At 41.0% G+C, this 21,017-nt stretch overlaps 1 protein-coding gene across 2 annotated transcripts in view; it reads right to left on the reverse strand.

Annotated features, from left to right (window-relative positions):
* MAN1A2 (mannosidase alpha class 1A member 2) overlaps positions 1–21,017 on the reverse strand; it is a 312,951-nt gene that overhangs the window by 214,455 nt on the left and 77,479 nt on the right. For both annotated transcript variants that reach the window (XM_048819895.2, XM_048819886.2), the window contains exon 3: positions 6,118–6,214. In XM_048819895.2, the coding sequence (XP_048675852.1) occupies positions 6,118–6,214 (97 nt within the window). The remainder of the gene's footprint in view (positions 1–6,117; positions 6,215–21,017) is intronic.

Consider the following 21,017-nt stretch of genomic DNA (forward strand, 5'->3'; position numbering starts at 1 on the left):
CTGCTTTAACCTCTCAATAACCCTGACCCTTTTGGGGTGGGAAGTAACCTAATATGATGTTATATTTGGTATAGCAACCAGTGTCACAACGTCCAGTTTTTCTGGGTGGCAAGGTAGGCTGGAGAGCCTAAGGGAACCTTTTGTGACTCCATGGTAAGATTAAGGCTATGTGTACACTACAGACCTTACAGCTGCAGCGCTGTAAGGTCTCCGACGTAGTTGCTCTCCCGTCAGCATAAATAAACCACCCCCAACGAGCAGCAGTAGCTACACTGGCATCTCCCACCAACGTGGCACAGTCCACACTGGCACTTCTGTCAGTGTAACTTACGTCAGTCAGGGGTGTATTTTTTCATACCTCAATGGTGAAAGAACAGGTTAAGGACTATTTAGAAAAGCTGGACATGCACAAGTCCATGGGACCGGATGCAATGCATCCGAGGGTGCTGAGGGAACTGGCTGATGAGATTGCAGGGCCATTGACCATTATCTTTGAAAACTCGTGGTGATCGGGGGAGGTCCCAGACGATTGAAAAAAGGCAAATATAGTGCCCATCTTTAAAAAACGGAAGAAGGAGAACCCAGAGAACTACAGACTGGTCAGCCTCACCTCAGTCCCTGGAAAAATCATGGAGCAGGTCCTCAAGGAATCCATTTTGAAGAACTTGGAGGAGAGGAAGATGATCAGGAATAGTCAACATGGATTCACCAAGGGCAAGTCATGCCTGACCAACCTGATTGACTTCTATGATGAGATAACTGGCTCTGTGGATATGGGGAAAGCAGTGGATGTGATATATCTTGACTTTAGCTAAGCTTTTGATACCGTCTCCCACAATATTCTTGCCAGAAAGTTAAAAAAGTATGGATTAGATGAAAGGACTATAAAGTGGATAGAAAGCTGTCTAGATTGTCGGGCTCAGTGGGGAGTGATCAACAGCTCGATGTCTAGTTGGCAGCCGGTATCAAGAAGAATAACCTAGGGGTCGGTCCTGGGGCCGGTTTTGTTCAACATCTTTATTAATGATCTGGATGATGGGATTAATTGCACCCTCAGCAAGTTCGCAGAGAAAACTAAGCTGGGGGGAGAGGTAGATAAGCTGGAGGGTAGGGATAGGGTCCAGAGTGACCTAGAGAAATTGGAGGACTGGAAAAAAAGAAATCTGAGGTTCAACAAGGACAAGTACAGAGTCCTGCACTTAGGAAGGAAGAATCCCATGTACCGCTACAGGCTGGGGACTGACTAGCTAAGCGGCAGTTCTGCAGAAAAGGACCTGGGGATTACAGTGGATGAGAAGCTGGATATGAGTTAGCAGTATGCCCTTGTTGCCAAGAAGGCTAACGGCATATTGGGCTGCCTTAGTAGGAGCATTGCCAGCAAATCGAGTACTGGTGAGACCATACCTGGAGTACTGGGTCCAGTTTTGGGCCCTGTCAAGGTTCCTTCCCCACTCTGAACTCCAGGGTACAGATGTGGGGACCTGCATGAAAGACCCCCTAAGCATATTCTTACCAACTTAGGTTAAATGCTGCCACCACCAAAGTGTTACACAAAGAACAGAGGAAGTGCCCATTTGGAAACGTCTCCCCACCAAAATATTCCCCCAAGCTCTACACCCCCTTTCCTGGGGAAGGCTTGATAAAAATCCTCAACAACTTGCATAGGTGAACACAGACCCAAACCCTTGGATCTTAGGAACAATGAAAAGCAATCAGGTTCTTAAAAGAAGAATTTTAATTTAAGAAAAAGTAAAAGAATCACCTCTGTAAAATCAGAATGGTAAATACCTTTCAGGGTAATCAGATTTAAAACATAGAGAATCCCTCTAGGCAAAACCTTAAGTTACAAAAACATACAAAAACAGGAATATATATTCCATTCAGCACAACTTATTTTATCAGCCATTTAAACAAAACAGAATCTAACACTTATCTGACCTGCATTCCTGCTCTGGTCCCAGCAAAAGCATCACACAGACAGAGAGAACCCTTTGTTTCTCCAGCTTTGAAAGTATCTTGTCTCCTCATTGGTCATTTTGGGTCAGGTGCCAGAGAGGTTATCTTAGCTTCTTAACCCTTTACAGGTGAAAGGGTTTTTCCTCTGGTCAGGAGGGATTTAAAGGTGTTTACCCTTCCCTTTATATTTGTGACAGGCCCCACACTACAGAAAGGATGTAGACAAATTGGAGAGAGTTCAGCAGAGGGCAACGAAAATTATTAGGGGACTGGGGCACATGACTTATGAGGAGAAGCTGAGGGAAGTGGGCTTGTTTAGTCTGCAGAAGAGAAGAGTGAGGGGGGATTTGACAGCAGCCTTCAACTACCTGAAAGGGGGTTCCAAAGAGGATGGAGCTCTGCCGTTCTCAGTGGTGGCAGATGACAGAACAAGGAGCAATGGCCTCAAGTTGCAGTGGAGGGAGGTCTAGGTTGGCTATTAGGAAACACTGTTTCACTAGGAGGGTGGTGAAGCACTGGAATGGGTTACCTAGGGAGGTGGTGGAATCTCCATCCTTAGACGTTGTTAAGGCCCAGGTTGACAAAGCCCTGGGATGATTTAGTTGGTGTTGGTCCTGCTTTGAGCAAGGGGTTGGACTAGATGACCTCCTGAGGTCTCTTCCAACCCTAATCTTCTGTTAGTCTATGATTCTATGAAAAGTTTTACTGACAAAAGTATTAGTGTAGACATAGCCTAATACAGTGATCCAGGAATGCAAATTTGTTACTGGCGTGGTGACATCTAATTATAGAGTATACCACCAGTTTGGAGTGTCTGTCCTTTTTTTTTGACAATCTGACCTGAGATTGGCACTCTGAGCTGCGAGGCACTCCAGACAGCGTGACAAGGGTATTTCTATGCAGCCCTTGGCAATGAGTCTTCCAGCCCAGGTTGATAGACTTGGGTTTCAGAGGTTACCTGGGTTTCAGGGACTCACGTTAGTGGTCAAAGAGCTGTTCTGAGAGCATTTGGAAGTTGTGGCTTGTGCTCTGAATCCCACCCTCCTCCCTAAGCTTCAGAGCCTGAAGTCCAGCCCAAGCCACAACATCTACATAGCTATTTTTAGCATGCTAGCATGAGCCCAAGTCTATTGACCCAATCTGGGAGGCTCGCTACCACGAGCTGTAAAAACATAACCCAAGTCTCTCACTGTCAAGGAACAAGATAATATCTTTTCTGGATGAGATTACAAGAGAACAGGGTCATTATAAGGCATTTGACTTCATATGGCACAACATTTTGATTAAAAAATGAGAATGGTATAAAATTAACATGGCACATGTTAAATGGATTAAAAGCTGGCTAACATGTTGGTCTAAAAAAATTATTGTACACAGGGAATCATCATCGAACGGGTGTGTTTCTTGTGGGGTTCTGTAGGGATCAGTTCTTCGCCCTATACTATTTAACATCTTTATTAAACAAACAATGTGCATTTTAATATGATTAAATGTAAACATACACGTCTAGGAACAAAGAATGTAGGCCATGTTTACAGGATGGAGGACTCTATTGTGGGAAGCAGTGGCTCTGAAAAAGATTTGGGATTTGTGTTGGATAATCAGCTGAACATGAGCTCCCACGGCAACACTGTGACCAAAAAGGTTAATGCAATCTCTGGGTGCATAAACAGGGGCATCTCAACGCAGAGCAGCGAGATCATTTTACCTCTATATTTGGCATCAGTGCAACCACTGCTGGAATACTGTGTCTAGCTCTCGTGCCCATAATTCAAGAAGGATGTTGATACATTGGAGAGGGTTCAGAGAAGAGCCATGAGAATGATTAAAGGATTAGAAAACATCCCTTACAGTGATAGACTCAAGGAGATCAACTTATTTAGCTTAACAAAGAGAAGGTTAAGGGGGTGACTTGGTTATAGTCTATGGGTACCTACATGGGGACCAAATATTTAATAATGGGTTCTTCAATCTAGCAGAGAAAGGTATAACATGATCCAATGGCTGGAAGTAGAAGCTAGATACATTCATAGAAACACTGAACCAAAGAGTTATAGAAGGGACTGCAAGGGTCATCTAGTCTAACCCCCAGCCAAGACACAGGATTTGTTGTGCCTAAACCACCCAAGACAGATGGTTATCCAGCCTCTTTTTATATACCTCCAGTAAGGAGATTCCATGACTTCCCTAGGGAGTTTGTTCCACTGTCCTACTGTTCTTACAGCTAGGAAGATTTTCCTGAGATTTAATCTAAATCTGCTCTGCTGTAGTTTGAACCCATTGCCTCTTCTCCTGACTTCTGTGGCAAAAGAGAACAATTTTTCTCCATCTTTTTAACGGCAGCCTTTCATATATTTGAAGACCACTATCATGTACCCCCTTAAACTCCTTTTTTCCAAATTCAGACTGGAAATAGGGAGTCGGTTTTAACAGTGAGCGTAACTAACCATTGAAACAATTTACCAAGGTTTGTGGTGGATTCTCCATCACTGACCATTTTCAAATGAAGATTGGATGTTTTTCTCAAAGACATATTTTAGGAACTATTTGGGGGGAATTCTAAAGCCTATGCATATACAAGGTCAGACTAGATGATCACAAATTCATGGGTTCACAGATTCCAAAGCCAGAATGGACAACTGTGATAAGTTAGTTTGACTTCCAGTATAACACAGGCTGTAAAACTTACCCAAAATAATTCTAACTCCCCAGTCTCAATATATCTTCTGCTTTTGACAGAGACACTCATATCTTGGCATGCTCCTCATACTTTTCTCCTGAACTTTCAGAGCTCTCCTAGTTCTCCTTTTATCTCACTCAGTACTCCTGCATTACCTTTTTTATGTATTCTTCCCATGCTTTCCTTCATAGAATCATAGAATCATAGAATATAAGGGTTGGAAGGGACCCCAGAAGGTCATCTAGTCCAACCCCCTGCTCAAAGCAGGACCAATTCCCAGTTAAATCATCCATTCTCAGCTTTGTCCATAACCCGACCCTTTTCTCTTTGGGTTACCTCATTCAATTCCATTGGTTCAGCTACCAACTCTAAGCCATTGGCTCCCTAAATCTACTTCTCCATCTCTGATCTTTCACTTTATCTCCACTCTTGCATCTTTGTCTTTCCAAAATCTCCTCTTGGACACATCTCAGTCACTTAAGGAGCATCCTGCCAGATCATCCAATCTTTTCACCCAAACCATCTCCTCTTTTTTCCTTCCTTATCATCACTGATTACTCCATTTTCCTTTCCATAACTCAGGCTTGTAACACTTGTCATCATCTTAGATTCCAGGCTCTCATGCTTGCCACAGCCAGGTTCATGGTAAACCTTGTTACTTCCTCGTTATCTAAAATCCACCCTTTCCACTCTTACCTTGTGTTCTGCAACTTCTTCATCTCTGACATCCCCACATCTTCCTCTTCCCTGAGCCAGGCTATCCAAAATGTCATTGCTAATAGCCATCTTCCTCTTGATGCTCCTATTCCAACAACATCACTCCTTTCCTTGAATTCCTTCACTGCTTTCTCTCTTCTGCATCAAAATCAAACTCCTCATTCTTACCTTCAAGCCTTTTACCTTTTAAAAACTTCATACCTGCGTAAACCCTTATTCTTGTGCCCTGAGCTTTACACTTTTTTCATTCAACGCCTAAGTTTAGAGTTGCTCCTAAATTCCTGCATTTTCCTCCTTCAGCCCCACTTACTGAATAAATTGATCTTCTTACAAATAGTTTTTCTATGTGTCCTGCATTTAAATTTTGAGAGTTTAACTTGAAGCATGCAGAGAAGGCATGCTGTATTTCTATACATTTCACAATGAGTGACATATATGACACTTCATAAATATCATTACCACATTATTACTACTGGTATGCACATCAAAATAATACTGTTCATAAGCCCAACTCAGCAATATAACTGTAGTAATAAAATATATTTAAAAAACACTTGCCACAAAAAAATCCCATTAAACAGTTTCTACATGGATATGAATGGTCATTAAAATGATGCATTAATAGCTCTCTCTGATTCACAGTATTTTACAATATTTACAGTACAGTGTACTATACTAAGAAAGTTCATAAGGAATTTCTAAAAAAGCGTTCTGGGAAGGAAGGAGAGGACAGAACCACTAAAGTAACAGAAAGTATAACCTACCAAATATGTTGGTGGAATGTCCTTTCCTGGCAATGGGTTTGAGTTCATTATGCCCCCATCCATATTGTCTGTAATTTTCCCATGCATGTTTCATCATCTGAGGAAGGGAAATATTAGATTCAGTTAATATGGATTACTCATATGATGCAGTTTTACAAGCTAGTTCCTTATCTGAACATTTCTGTGCCTGAAGCTCACCACAGCATATTGATGGTTATTCTGACTCTATTTCTATCAGTTAACGATAGGCAGACTATATAGTACGAACAGCCTTTGATCCAAAAAATCTCAAGAGTATCTAAAATACTCCAGTAAAGAGGAGTGATGCATTGTACATGCTACAGCAGTGTCAAAGGACAAAAAACTGAGAGCACAAATAGTAACTTAAGTCAATTTAATTTCAGTGGAGGTATTAGGGGCTCAGACTTTCTGAAATTCAGGCCGCTGATTTCAGTGCCTATATATGGACTCAGGAGCCTAAGCACAATGCACATTTTTAAAAATCTTGGCCTAAATCTGACTAATTTGCCTAAGCAATAATATGACAACAATCTACAAATATCTGAAGGGTGTACACTTCCAGGAGAGCAAGGAGGAATTATTTAGGGCTTGCCAACAGAGCAAGTTACTATGTGGCAAGGCAGGTCATACCTTGCCTATAGCACACCAGTTTGCCATGCAAAATGAGGGGAGGTTGCCACAAATTCCTAAAGTTGGCTTCCCAGTAGGAAAACACTTGAGAAACAATGCTAGAAAATATTCTGTAGGGGACAACCCTGCATTGACCCATGGGAAGGGGATTAGAGGATCTAATCCTGTTGGATTTATCCATCTTTAGCTCCATGATTCCATGATACATATATTTAAAAAACAGATGAATAATACATCAAAGGTGAAGAGAGGAGAGCTCCAGAAGGCCCGCCATTTCATTACAGTTCACAATTTGTGTTAGACATTCTGGTAATGATTTGTAGAGCATTAATAGACACACAATGCTGTACAGTAGGTGAACTGTGCAAAACAAACAGCAGATTCATGACCTAATAATAAAAATAATACTTAGCATTTATACAGAACTTTACACATTCCAACTGACATAAATACACAACAGCCAATTAGTAATCATAACATTTATAAAAAGAAAAGGAGTACTTGTGGCACCTTAGAGACTAACCAATTTATTTGAGCATGAGCTTTCGTGAGCTACGGCTCATAACATTTATGTAAAGTTGGTAAGTAACACTATCCCTTTTTAAAGATAAGGAAACACAAAGAGTGAGTGAATGTGTAAATTTCTCTAACAACCCCCTTTTAAAAGCACCAACAAGCAACATACAAATGAACTCAGTTTTTTACACTCATGCATAAAATTGGTTTTATCTACTTAAGATGGAACACATATCCTTCTTACTGTGTCCCCCTCGCTCTGTGGGTTTGTAATTCCTTCTTTAAATATTACTTGCTCTACCATTTAACAAAGAGTGAGCTTTGTTTTCACGTGGGTTGGGAATTTCTGAAGTGTCTAAGTAACTCAGGAATTATTTAACAGACATTTGGCTGTTTCTTCTCTTTAAGAATGCCTTTAACTCTGCCTATATTGGCTCCAACTCAATTTCTGCAATATATTCCAAATAGATTCAACCTAATGGTAGCTTTTTAGCATTGGCTACATTGTTTTGGAAGAATGGAATGATTTAAATAATTCATCTGATTTAACTCAGATTGGGACTTTGGCAAAATTATACATCCTGGGTTTTTTTTAATAGGGTATAATCTTTGAATTTTACAAAGCTGATGTAGACAAAAAACTCAATGTTGAAAATTAAGGTCCTGATCCTGCAAAAACTTAAACTGGTACATAACTTCACTCACATAGAAACCAGTGTTCTTAAAATTAAGCATGTGCATAAATGTTTGCAGCATCAGGGGCTAAAATTGTTTTTTAATTTAAAACATGTCTTAGTGTCATAAAATCTTTGCGACTTCAAAACTAAATTGCTTCAGTATTAACAATGAAAAGTTATTTCATTATATATTAACAAAACGATTGTGAACTTTTTATACACCGGCACAAATGTTTAAAATCAGGGGCCTAAAATTTGGCTCCTAAACCTATACTTACGCACCGAAAGTGGGATTTTTAAAGTAGGAATTCAGTATATTGGGAGGTGACGTTGGTTGCAAAGAGAGCATAGACTATTTGCTTATCAATTTTGTTCCTGAGTTTGTGTAATTCTTACAGTAAGGATGCTAATTAACACCTGGACTTGCATTTTTCAGAATGGATGAGCATTTTAAATGTGAAAATTATTAGTGGAAAAAATGTCTATATGAAAACTGAAATTTGACTAACAATTAGAAAACTAATTTTAAAAAGTACACAGTATGGACTTTAGCAATTTAAGACTATAAAATTAGAGGAAAGTAAAGAGCTAGAAACATGGTAAATAAAAAACTGTTTTAAATGTTTTAAAATGATTCTTCATTAAAAAACAAAACAAAACATGATTTTTATCTGCCCTGTACTTTGATCTGACCAGCAACCCAGAGTAAAGGGCAGAACCCTCTGAAATAGCTCATTTTTCTGAAAGTCATCAACAACAGCTTGAAGTTGCTACTATTCTGTGGGATTTAAATAGTACAAATCTTAAAAATATCTTTGAAAATAGACTTATACCTTTAAATATACAGAGAATCTTTCGAAGATCAGATTAGCAAACTCCAGGTTGTGCCTGATACAATTTATATTAAAGCAAGGACAACTAAACAGAACTACATGAAAGTCAAAATTTGCCAAAATAAAAAAAATTAAAAAAAGAGAAACACTGGAACAACAGGACATAGGAGAACAAACAGAATACAACAAAATGCCTTTAGACAATCACAACAGCAACAATATTTTATTTTAATTTATTTGAGAGATTGAGACCATAGCTCCAAGAACTAGGACAACCTTTTTTTGGTCAGACCAACAATTTTGAAATCTTAAGTTCTCATGAACAAGTGATCAGAAAAGTTTCTCACACTAAATGGGACCATGATCTAAAGCCCAGTGAAGACAATGCAAGTCTCTAAATTTATTTCAGTGGTTTTTGGATCGAGTCCCAGTATTGCAGCTAGTCTAAAATTACCTGCACAGAATACATCACTAATGTGAAATGAAAGTCTCCATAATTCAAAACACTCATCCTCCTCTAAAGTGGTATGGAACCATTCACTGTCCATTGTTCAAAAGGTTCTGTACTACTTTAACATCCTATTTCTATCATACAGTAATTACATAACTTCTTCCCAAAGGTGGATTTATAGAGTATATTACTGCTCATCCCCAAAAGCAAGCAAAGGTTTTAAAAAACAGATACGTCTTTCCAAAGAGCTTAAAGTCTCCCTCTGAACATGAAATAGGGAATAAGTAAAGCCTTTACACAGTATGCAAGAGAGACACTGTTCCCAGAAGAGGTAAGTTTTGTTCAATCAATATCTTGCTGTGGTTCCATTTCTGGATATGAAAGATTTCTAAAAGAGGAGAGAGTCTGAAGAGACATAACAAAGAGGAATAAAATGAAATTGTTTTCCTACTTTCCTATGTGAAAGTGTCTTAGTGATAGATACAAGAAAGGGACGAACAAAAAATCAAGGCAGTTTCTAAAAAATCAGATGAGACAGCAATCTCCATTTTAAGTATAATGAGTGAACAGAGTGGTACAAAAAGAATGGTTATGACTTCTGGGCTGGAATTTATCTAGGGTGAGCAGCAAGGGAAAAATTAGGAAATATATATACGTTATAACACAGCAGCAGTCAAAGTGCAGCTCATGGCTGCTCACATCTTTAATATGAAGGTACAGCATATGTCAATTCTACTCTTAGGATACAATGCTCTATCTTAATCCAATAAACCAGGCTCTGGGCTATGCCTGAGCCGTTAAACATTCTCCTGGGAGTATCCCTTTTAGCATACCACAACCTCACGGGGTCAGACTTTTCCACAAGCATAGGCCAACATAGCCACAGTGCCTCTCAGACTGGCCCTTTGGGCTCCAGCACCACCTGTTTCTCAACATTAGCTCCGAAAGGCAAGTCTGCCTGAGCTAGATTTGTGACTTTTTACACCCTTCAGACACCAATACATATCAGTAAGCACTTGCAGCAACATCAGGCAGGCTTTTCAAACCAGGTTCAGTTTTAATAGTCAACTGGAATAGAGCATCAGGAAGTACTTAGGTTATCAAAGAGTTGTTACTGGCAGAAGCCAGGACTCTACCAAGCCCTCCTTCAGCAGAATCCATCTTGGCTCACTCTCTCTGTTCCTTTGACTCTGAGTCCCAAATGACAGCTGTGTGTCTGAGTGCCCTGACACATTCAATCCATTGTTCTTCAGCTAGTCTTTTTTGCTCTGCTTTCTGGCAGAGAGGTGGGTGGAAGTAACTTACTTTAAAAGTTAATCTTCCATCATTGAGATTTCTGTTGTCTCTATAGTCTTCCATTAACCGTTGATTCCAGCCAACTCCTTATGGCACATTCATACCACACCAGACAGCTGTTGTGACCCAAACACCTCAGCTCCTTCTCTCTGTTCCAGGAGAAGCATTTTAATTGTTCTGCATCCAGGGGATAACAACACCAACTCAAATGGGTCAGCTGAGACCCATACTGTTAATAAAATATTACAAAAAATTCCCACTTTTATCACAAGCCTGATTCTGATAAAGTTTTGCAAGGCCTCAGGATTGCTAATAAAATCATGCTCTGTGTATATAATATTCCTAGCAAACAAGCTGCAAGTAAGAGACAGAAGCTTTCTCTTTTTATCTTTGCTATTCTTTTCTCTCTACCTGTATGTCAATCATTTGTTGTTGTTTTTTTAAGGAAACAAAATGACACAAACCACTGCCACTCAAAATCTGCTACCAAAACAATAACTAATCTTTTTTTCCTCTGACAAGGACATTTAAAATCACCTTTAATACCACCTAAAATACGGAGAGGTGAGGAAATTTCTTTTTAAAGACTTTATACAGCTAAAAGAGATAAGGGAAATAGTACAAGTTTCACCAAATGCTTTAACTTTTTTAAAAACTTCATGAGACAAGGGTGAGGTAATATCTTTTATTGGACCAACTTCTGTTGAAGACACACAAGCTTTCAAGCTTACACAGAGCTTGAAGAAGAGACCTGTGTAAGCTTGAAAGCTTGTCTCTCTCACCAACAGAAGTTGATCCAATAAAATATAGTACCTAACCCACCTTGTCTCTCTAATATTGTGGAACCAACACAGCTACAACAGTGCATACAACATTTTTTATTCATGTTTAATAAAAGGTTAACTATTGACTGTTGTTTGCAAGTCTGTGCAAACCCAGACCATTCTTAACACAGATAGTTCTCTGAAAACATCCACTTCAATGTGCAGTGGCAGTCAAAAAGCTAACGGAATGTTGGGAATCATTAGAAAAAGGATATATAATAAGACAGAAAATATCATATTGCCTCTAGATAAATCCATGGTACTCCCACATCTTGAATACTGCGTGCAGATGTGGTCGCCCTATCTCAAAAAAGATATATTGGAAATAGAAAAGGTACAGAGAAGGCCAACAAAAATGATTACAGGTATGGAACAGCTTCCGTATGTGGAGAGATTAATAAGACTAGGACTTTTCAGCTTAAAAAAGAAATGACTACAGGGGGATATGATAGAGCTCTATCATGACTGGTGTGGAGAAAGTAGATAAGGACGTGTGATTTACTCCTTCTCAAAACACAAGAACTAGGGGTCACCAAATGAAATTAAGAGGCAGCAAATTTAAAACAAACAACAGGAAGGATTTCTTCACACAACGCACACATAGGCAGCAAGTTATATGGGCCCGTGGTGCCCGTGCTCCACCAATATTCAGGAATGAGGGCCAGGCTCCACCAATCTTTGGGCTTATATTTTCAGAGCTGTCCCGTCCATAGGACAGACCAGGGCAACCAGCGGGGCAGGGATAAGCGGGCTGGGCTGGGGCCAGGTCACTCGCTGCTGCTGGTGCCAGGTCCCCCACGCCGCCCTGGACCCCGCATTCCCCTGAAGCACGGGGCCCTCCAAAGCACAGGGACCAGGGCAGTTGCCCCGGGCCGTCTTATGGACGGGACCGCTCTGCTTGGACCCATTCTGGGCACCACCAAAAATTATGCAAACCTGGCGCCCATGAATTCACAGTCAACCTGTGGAACTCTTTGTCAGAGGATGTTGTGAAGGTCAGGACTATAAGGGATTAAAAAAAGAACTAGATAAGTTCATGGAGGATAGGTGCATCAATGGTTATTACCCAGGATGGGTAGGGATGCAAAACCACGCTCTGAAGTGTCCCTAGGCTCTATTGCCAGAAGCTGAGAATGGGCAATGGGGAGTGAATCACTCGCTGATTATCTGTTCTGTTTATTCCTTCTGAAGCACCTGGCATTGGCCACTATTGGAAGACAGGATACTGGCTAGTATGGCCGTTCTTATGGTTTTATGTAATGTTGTAACAATAAACAAGTGTTTTAAAAACACCTTAACTCCTGCAGCTTGAGATAGGGACAGCAGAGCATTCCAAAAAGTAGGGGGGCCCCCAGCCCTCCCCAGGCCTCGCCCCTGCCCCTCCTCTTCCCCCCGAGGCCCTGCCCCTACCCCCTCCTCCGCCTGAGACCCTGCCCTGCCCTTTTCCCCCTAGGCCCCCCTCTTCCCCCCAGGCCCCACCCCAGGCCAAGTCGGAAGGGGGAGCGGGGCCGAGGGGCTGAAAGCAGCCCCCTTCCCATGTCCCCACCCTCTGGGCCCTCCCCCAGTGCAGGCGGAGGGACCCAGACTCCCCACAGCTGCCTGCGCAGCTCTTACCTAGACTCAGCTCCAGTCAGGGGGCAGGGCCTCGGAACTGCAGCCCAGCCATGGTAAGAGCCGCACAGGCAGCTGTGGAGAGCTGTGGCATGTACCCTCCACCTACCCTGGGTGGGGGACCTGGGGGGCAGGGTCATGGGTGCTCAGGCTCCCCACAACGCAGGCGGGTGGAGGGTCCGCCGCGGCTCCCCACAGCCACCCACGCAACTCTTACCGTGGCCAGGCTGCAGCTCCAAGGCCCTGCCCCCCAACCGGAGCTGGGTCTAGGTAAGAGCTGCACAGGCAGCTGTGGGGAGCTGACGTGGACCCTCTACCTCCATCTGCCCTGGGTGGGGAGCCCAGGGGTGGGGACACGGAGGGGAAGATGGCAGAGTTCGCCATGGTGAAAAGTGGGAGGGCCATGGCGCCCTGTTCTGGCACCACTGGCTTGAGATACAAATTTACCAACAGAGCAGATATCCCTTGTCTTAATGGAAACACCTTAAAATTTGTTAGTCTGCTGCAGGTAAGTCACCTTAGAATCATAGAATATCAGGGTTGGATGGGACCTCAGGAGGTCATTCTAGTCCAACCCCCTGCTCAAAGCAGGACCAATCCCCAATGGCCCCCTCAAGGATTAAAGTCACAACCCTGGGTTTAAGCAGGCCAATGCTCAAACCACTGAGCTATCCCTCCCTCCCAACATCATTAACATTTACACTAATAACTTTGAAATGCAATATAATCAGAAATGAAGTCTATTACACCCTCTGGCATAAAAAATTTGCTTAATGAACATTATGCATATATTCTAAGGGGTTGCTATGGGAGATACAGAAGAGAGTTTAGCAAAAGTTATGCAAATAAGCCTGACACTTTGTGGCATTTCTACTATCTTAAAAAATACACCATTGCTCTCCAATAATGGTCTCAACTGGTAAATTTACACAGTACCTTAGTTCTCAACTGCATTAAACTATAAAAATCTATCCATCTCCATCTATTTTAGGGTTTTATGTTGGCAGCCCTTGCCTTGGTAGCTGAGTATCCTCCACATAAAACATACAGCAACAGCAAAGTCCCTAGAGGACTTCGTAGAATCTCTGGCTCTCTTCTATTTTGGGGATGAAAACTTTCTTTGGGTTATTTTGTTTGTAGGTTGATTTGCAGGGAGGTTGGGGGGGGGGGGGACTTCCCCAGGAAAACCTGGCTTCCAAAGATGGTGTGTAAAGTACATAACCATTTTGTTTTGTATAAATCACATGCAGTGAGTTTTACACATTGTAAATGCTTAATAGAGCCTCAGATCAGAAGGGATCCTTGTGATCACCTAATCTGTATAACACAAAGTCATAGGACTTCCCTGAATTAATTCCTGTTTGAACTAGAGCATGCCTTTTAGAACAATATCCAGTCTTGATTGAAAAAGTGCCATGATGGACAATCCACTATATCATTAAATAAGTTGTTTTAATGGATAATTACTGTTAAAAATCTGTGTCTTATTTCCAATATTAACTTGTCTAGCTTCAACGTCCAGCCACTGGATCTTTTTATAACTTTCCCTGCTAGACTGAAGAACCCATTTTGTTCACCATGTAGATACTTATGAACTGTGATCAAGTCTCCCCTTAACTTTCAGTTGTACTGTTCAGAAATAAGTTATTTCTTTTCATCACCTTCCGTGTGTTAAAATTTGAGCCACTGACATTGATGGGTTTAGTAATATGTTACAAGTGCAAGTGCTCAATCTCCAGACTACCTAAGAGGGCTTGAGCTTTCTATAATTACAATTACTAACAACTTGAATAAGTCATCTCATTTAAAAAATGCTCTCAGATAGACAGACTCACAATCCTCTTCAGATGCAGGTTCTCTCAGTTACCAATCAAAGCAAACTGTCTAGCAACTTATTTCCCATACTGTGGAAAAACAAGTCTTTTTTTCCTTTTTCTGTACGAACAGAAATCCAAATGATCACTCAAGGTTAAAAGTTTCCCATAGTTGTGGATGACAGATTGCCAAATATAAAGTTAGTATTTTGTTTGCTAAGTGAGGAAATTTATCTACTATGAAAGTTACGTTTTAAACTGTCAGGTGTATATTAGCCCACATAGCCTCCCTTAGTGAGCTCATTCCTACAGAGAGCGGGGACCCAAATATTGCACAGAGCCACCCCTAATTTCCATGTACTCCACAAGATGCTAATCATACTTTTAACTTTCACACTTGAAAATTATATATACCCATAAAAATTAAAGTTTATCACATACAATGCTGTATCTTGATTTAAAAAAACAACAACAATCTGCTTTGTATACTGGACACCTAATCTCTGCTGACTTCATCTCTACAGTAAACAGGCCTCACTGAACTCTAGGAGGCTACATGTAGCTTGTGGCCATGTTTAGCATGTTGGCTATCCCATACTTGTGTCTGGAGAATCAAGAATCTTTTGAAAGTGTGCAAATTTAAAATGATTCCTTCTCCTGTGCTGTCTCTGTACATATATGGCTTTATTCTTTTTTACATTTAAAAACAGAGAAAAAGGAAAATTACTGCACTGTGAGCTCAACATCATTTTAAAAGAGGACAAAGACCAGAGAAGCAAGTTACACAATATATACAGAGTAACATAAAATACTAGCAAAACACTAGTAATAATATAGGGTTGTTTCTTTATAAAAGCCAGTGTCCTAAAATTTAAAACAAAGATGAGCAACACTGAAGTGCTACATGGGGAACACAATTTTGATAATATAGGTCACTTCAGTCTAGCAGACTGAGCATGTGGGCAGATACCTGGGAAAGAATTCTCTGTAGTAACTCAGACCCCTCCCCATCGAGTGTCCTGTCTCCAGCAGTTGGGGATTTTTGCTACTGGCAGTCACCAATGGGCCACATGCCATTATAGGCAATCTCATCACACCATCCCCTCCATAAACTTCTCAAGCTCAGTCTTGAAGCCAGTTAGGTTTTTTGCCCCACCTGCTCCCCTTGGAAGGCTGTTCCAGAACTTCACACCTCTGCTGGTTAGAAACCTTTGCCTAATTTCGCAAGTGTCTTGCATCAAGGTTTTTTCTCTAGCTCACAACTAATTTTTGTGCCTCTTCTCTGCACCATCTCCAATTTTTCAATATCCTCTGTGATGTTCATCATTGCTGAGAGCAAGGATGAAAAAGTCAGGGGGACGCAGGTGACATTCTTGTCCACCCTGCTGGCAAAGGATAAGGGCCCAAGCAGAGACAGACTCATCCTCGAGTTGAATACATGACTGCACATATGGAGTTGACAGGAGGGCTTTGGCTTCCTTGACCATGGGATGCTGTTCCATGAAGGACTCCTGGGCAGAAATGGGGTCCACCTAAAGAAGGGGAAGAGCACATTGGGATACCGACTCACCAACACAGCAAGACAGACTTTTAACTAGTTTCAAAGTGGGTGGATGACAAAAGCCCACAGATAACTATACAAATAAGCAACAAGGAAAACAGTGGATGAATGTGCTCAACTTCTTAGATGTGTATACACAAATGCAAGGTACTATGGAGAATAAACAGGAAGTACTGTATCAGAGGGGTAGCCGTGTTAGTCTGGATCTGTAAAAGCAGCAAAGAGTCTGTTAGTCTATAAGGTGCCACAGGACTCTTTGCCGCTTTTACAGGAAGTACTGGAAGTCTTAGTACACAAGCTAAATTATGACTTAATTGATATCACAGAAACATCATGGGATAAATCTCATGACTGGATTATTGGTATAGAAAGTACACCTTGCTCGGGAAGAAAGTCTCTGGGTGAAGATAAAAGGGATGGGGGGAAACAGGGGCAATGTCATTTCAGAGGTCTACCACAGACCACCAAATAAGGAGGAGGTAGGTCAGACATTTCTAGAACAAATAACAGAAATATCCAGAACACAAGACCAGGTAGTAATGGGGGACTAACTATCCAGACATCTACTGGAATAATAATACAGCAAAACATAAAAATGTCCAATAAGTTCTTAAAATTTGTTGGAACAACTTTTTGTTTCAGAAGGTAAAAGACATAATTAGGGGGAATGTTCATTTTATGCTTGATTCTGACTAAGAGGGAGGAATTGCTTGTGAATCTCAAGGCGGAAGGCAACTTGGATGAAAGTGAATCATGAAATGATAGACTTCTTGAGTCTATGGAAGGGAAGGAGTGAGAGCAGCAGAATAAGGACAATGGACTTCAAAAAAGCAGACAACAAACCCAGAGACCTGGTAGGTGAGGTCCCATGGGAAGAAAATCTAAGGCAAAAAGGAGTACAGAAAAGTTGGCCATTAGACAATATTAAAGGTATAACAGCAAGCTATCCCAGTGCAAAGGAAAAACAGAAAGAATAGTAAAAGGCCAATGTGGCTGCATCAGGACCTCTTTAATGAACTGAAAATCAAAAGGAATCCTACAGAAAGCGGAAGCACGGACAAATTGCTAAGGATGAATACCAAAGAATAGCACAAGCATGTAGGGACAAAATCAGAAAGGCTAAGGCTCAAAATGAATTACACCTAGCAAGGTACATAAAAGGCAATTAGAAGAGGTTATATAAATACATTAGGAACAAGAGAAAGATGGTACTTAGGCAAGGAATCACTATTCTGTAGTGAAGGAGACTTGTCTGCAGGAACTCATTTGCTAGAGAGTGTGTAGTGAATGAGGTAGGGGACTGCAGTAAGAGAAAAATTTAACCATGAGATCAAAGAGTTGAAGTTTTCCTGGAGAACTGGATTATTTCCTTGCCTCTGTCACAAGGCTCCTACATGATGCTGGGCAAGTCACTTACAATTAGTGGTGACTTAGGAAAAGTTTGGTGTGTTTTCCTCATTTTCTGTGACCTCACTTTGAGACACCTGGGATCTGACGTGCTGAACACTCAGAGTTGCAAGTGAAGTGAATAGGAACTATGCTTTGAATGTATAAAGAGCTATAAAATGCTAAGTACTCTAAAAAAAAAAAATCAAGTCCTAGGAGTCCCAAGTTGGGTACCCAAAATTAGGGAAGATTTTAAAAAATGGACCTTATTCTATTAAGATTATTATTGTCATGTTTATGGAACCCAGCTGAGATTGGGACCCCACTGAGATAGCCACGGTAAGAACACAGAGTAGTAGATAGTCACCGTGCCAGAAGCTTACAATCTAAATAGAGGAGATACAAAGGGTAAGGGGAAAGGAAACATACAAGCAGAGAGAACTAAGTGGTGGTTTGCAAATGTCAAGTTGGTGCCATGATTTGTGTGTGTGTGTGTTTTGTTTGTTTTTATTCTTTTTGAAGGATTTTTCTGGGATAGGGGTTATCTGAAGAGAGACAAGCAAAGCAAAGGTTGAAATTAAAGGAAGAGGGTAAGAAAAAGGGAGAAGGGAGAGGAAGACGGGGAGGAGGAGGGCACGGGTACTGAGACTCATGCAAAAAGACTGAGGCAGGGGTTCAATGTGAGAGGAAACAGCCAATCAGCAGAGGGAAGAGAATGTCCAGAGTAAAAACTATAAAAAGCAGCCTATCTGTGCCTCAGTTCCCCATCTGTAAAGTAGGGATAATACCACATCTGACCTCAGAGGGGTTTTGCAAAGATAAATTCATTAATATTTGTAAAACATTCAGATTCTACAGTGATGTGTCACAGAAAAGCCCAAGAATAAACTGGTAATTCTGTAGGGGCATAGCGAGCAGATTAGGGGCATAGCGAGCAGATCGAGGGACGTGATCGTTCCCCTCTATTCGACATTGGTGAGGCCTCATCTGGAGTACTGTGTCCAGTTTTGGGCCCCACACTTCAAGAAGGATGTGGATAAATTGGAGAGAGTCCAGCGAAGGGCAACAAAAATGATTAGGGGTCTGGAACATATGAGTTATGAGGAGAGGCTGAGGGAGCTGGGATTGTTTAGCCTGCAGAAGAGAAGAATGAGGGGGGATTTGATAGCTGTTTTCAACTACCTGAAAGGGGGTTCCAAAGAGGATGGCTCTAGACTGTTCTCAATGGTATCAGATGACAGAACGAGGAGTAATGGTCTCAAGTTACAGTGGGGGAGGTTTAGATTGGATATTAGGAAAAACTTTTTCACTATGAGGGTGGTGAAACACTGGAATGCGTTACCTAGGGAGGTGGTAGAATCTCCTTCCTTAGAGGTTTTTAAGGTCAGGCTTGACAAAGCCCTGGCTGGGATGATTTAACTGGGAATTGGTCCTGCTTTGAGCAGGGGGTTGGACTAGATGACCTTCTGGGGTCCCTTCCAACCCTTATATTCTATGATTCTATTCAGTGCAGGTTTTGGATAGTGTGCAGTAAATAAGACATGTGGCCATAAAATGAATGATGAGGATAAAAAAGAAACATTGAATAGCTACCCATTCAGTGTGCACCATCTGTAGTCTGCACAGAAGGAGGTAGGCACCCTGTGGGAAAAATGTTATGTGATCATGTAATTAAAGGCTTTATAACAGTTCATGTGCACAAGGAGGTTGAATTAAGGTTGCATCCAACTGTTGTCTATATTCTTATACTTAGGTTGTAGGTTCTTTGGGACAGGGACAGTCTCTGTTACATATTTTTACAGGGCTAGCAGAATGGGGCTCTGGCATCTAGGTGCTACCATAATTCAAATAATATAACTTAAAAATCAATAAATCCAACATACTTGTTGATGATTTCTAGGACTTAGAAAAATTAGTGCTTTGTCACACTTCAAAATTTGTTATCATCTTTTGTTCATCTAGTCTAAACAATAGGGTGCAGAAAGCTCAAAGTAATCTCACTTGGGTCTCAGCAGAAAATTATGTACAGTACAAATACTGGATTCCAGTTTTTAAACAAACAAATTTAATGTGGGAGTGTTGGAAAGTTTGCTGAAGTTAGTTTAATGCCCAAAAGAGGTCTAGAACTTGTTGCATGCAAAACCTAGTTTACACTTTGTGTTTTAATACATTAAACACTTCCCTTGCAAAGACTGACTTCAAATTAATTGTCAATGTGGGAGAGGAGGGAAGATGGTAGTGTTTGTATCTGCATATGATTGTGGTACATTAGTTTCAGATTAAAGAGTTTAAAGGGATTAACTCTTTGAATTACTTCTTTGCGGTGGTCTGTAGCTTTATAGTTGAGTATTCCCCTAAATTTACAGGGATTTTCCCTCCTGTTCACTTTCCCTAAAAAGATTCACCAACAGCAGAGGGGCATGGAACACTTCTTCAGCTCAGAAGCTTGGGAGGCAGAGGGTGAAAAGCAGTGTAGGCAGCTACATAATTCTCCCCAAACTCTCGTTTCTCAGTCTCTGTTGAGAAACTGCTATTGCACACCTTCTTACGGAAGGCTGTGTAATAATTACCATAGTCTACCCAATGCCTGGAGTGAACTCAAGTGTGAGTATTTTTTTAATAAAGACAACAATACACTGGAAGAACTGCAGGAACAAACAAGAGTTCAAAGTAGGAAGCTTTTTAAAATGAGAAACAGTCATGTAAGTTCAACAAGCTAAAATGGATTTATTAATAATGTAAATCCATTCTCCTTTGAGCCCAAACTGCTGTCTTATAGTAGGCTAAATTCTGAGTATTTGGAAACAACAGTAAATATATTTTCTTTGGTTGAACAAATTTTGTGATGCCAACCTCAAGCATAAAAAACAAATTGGTCAGGCAACCCAAAATCAAGAGATTTTTTTTAAAAGAGGGGTAACTTATGTTCTTTGAGATTTGTTGTCCATATGTATTCTAGTCATAGTATTGTACACCCCCTAGCAACAGAGATTGGAAGTTTTTTTCTTGCTAGCAGTCCCCAGTTGGCCCTTATATGTTCAAGGAATAACCCCCGCTCAAGGGCATAAAGGGGCAAGGCAAACCAAGTGCCTCTCAGTTCCTTAACCCGCCAAAATCTTACAAGGACTTTCAATAATGGGGATGGGTCTTGGAATCCATATAGATCAGTGGTTCCCAAACTTTTTACTAAGTTGATCCACCAAGTGCATTGTCTTTTTTTGGGACCCACCATTACATATATACTATATATACACACATGCGCGTGTGTGCCTGCTTTCCC

This window comes from Caretta caretta, chromosome 1, assembly GCF_965140235.1.
Source record: "Caretta caretta isolate rCarCar2 chromosome 1, rCarCar1.hap1, whole genome shotgun sequence".
NCBI lineage: Eukaryota > Metazoa > Chordata > Testudines > Cheloniidae > Caretta > Caretta caretta.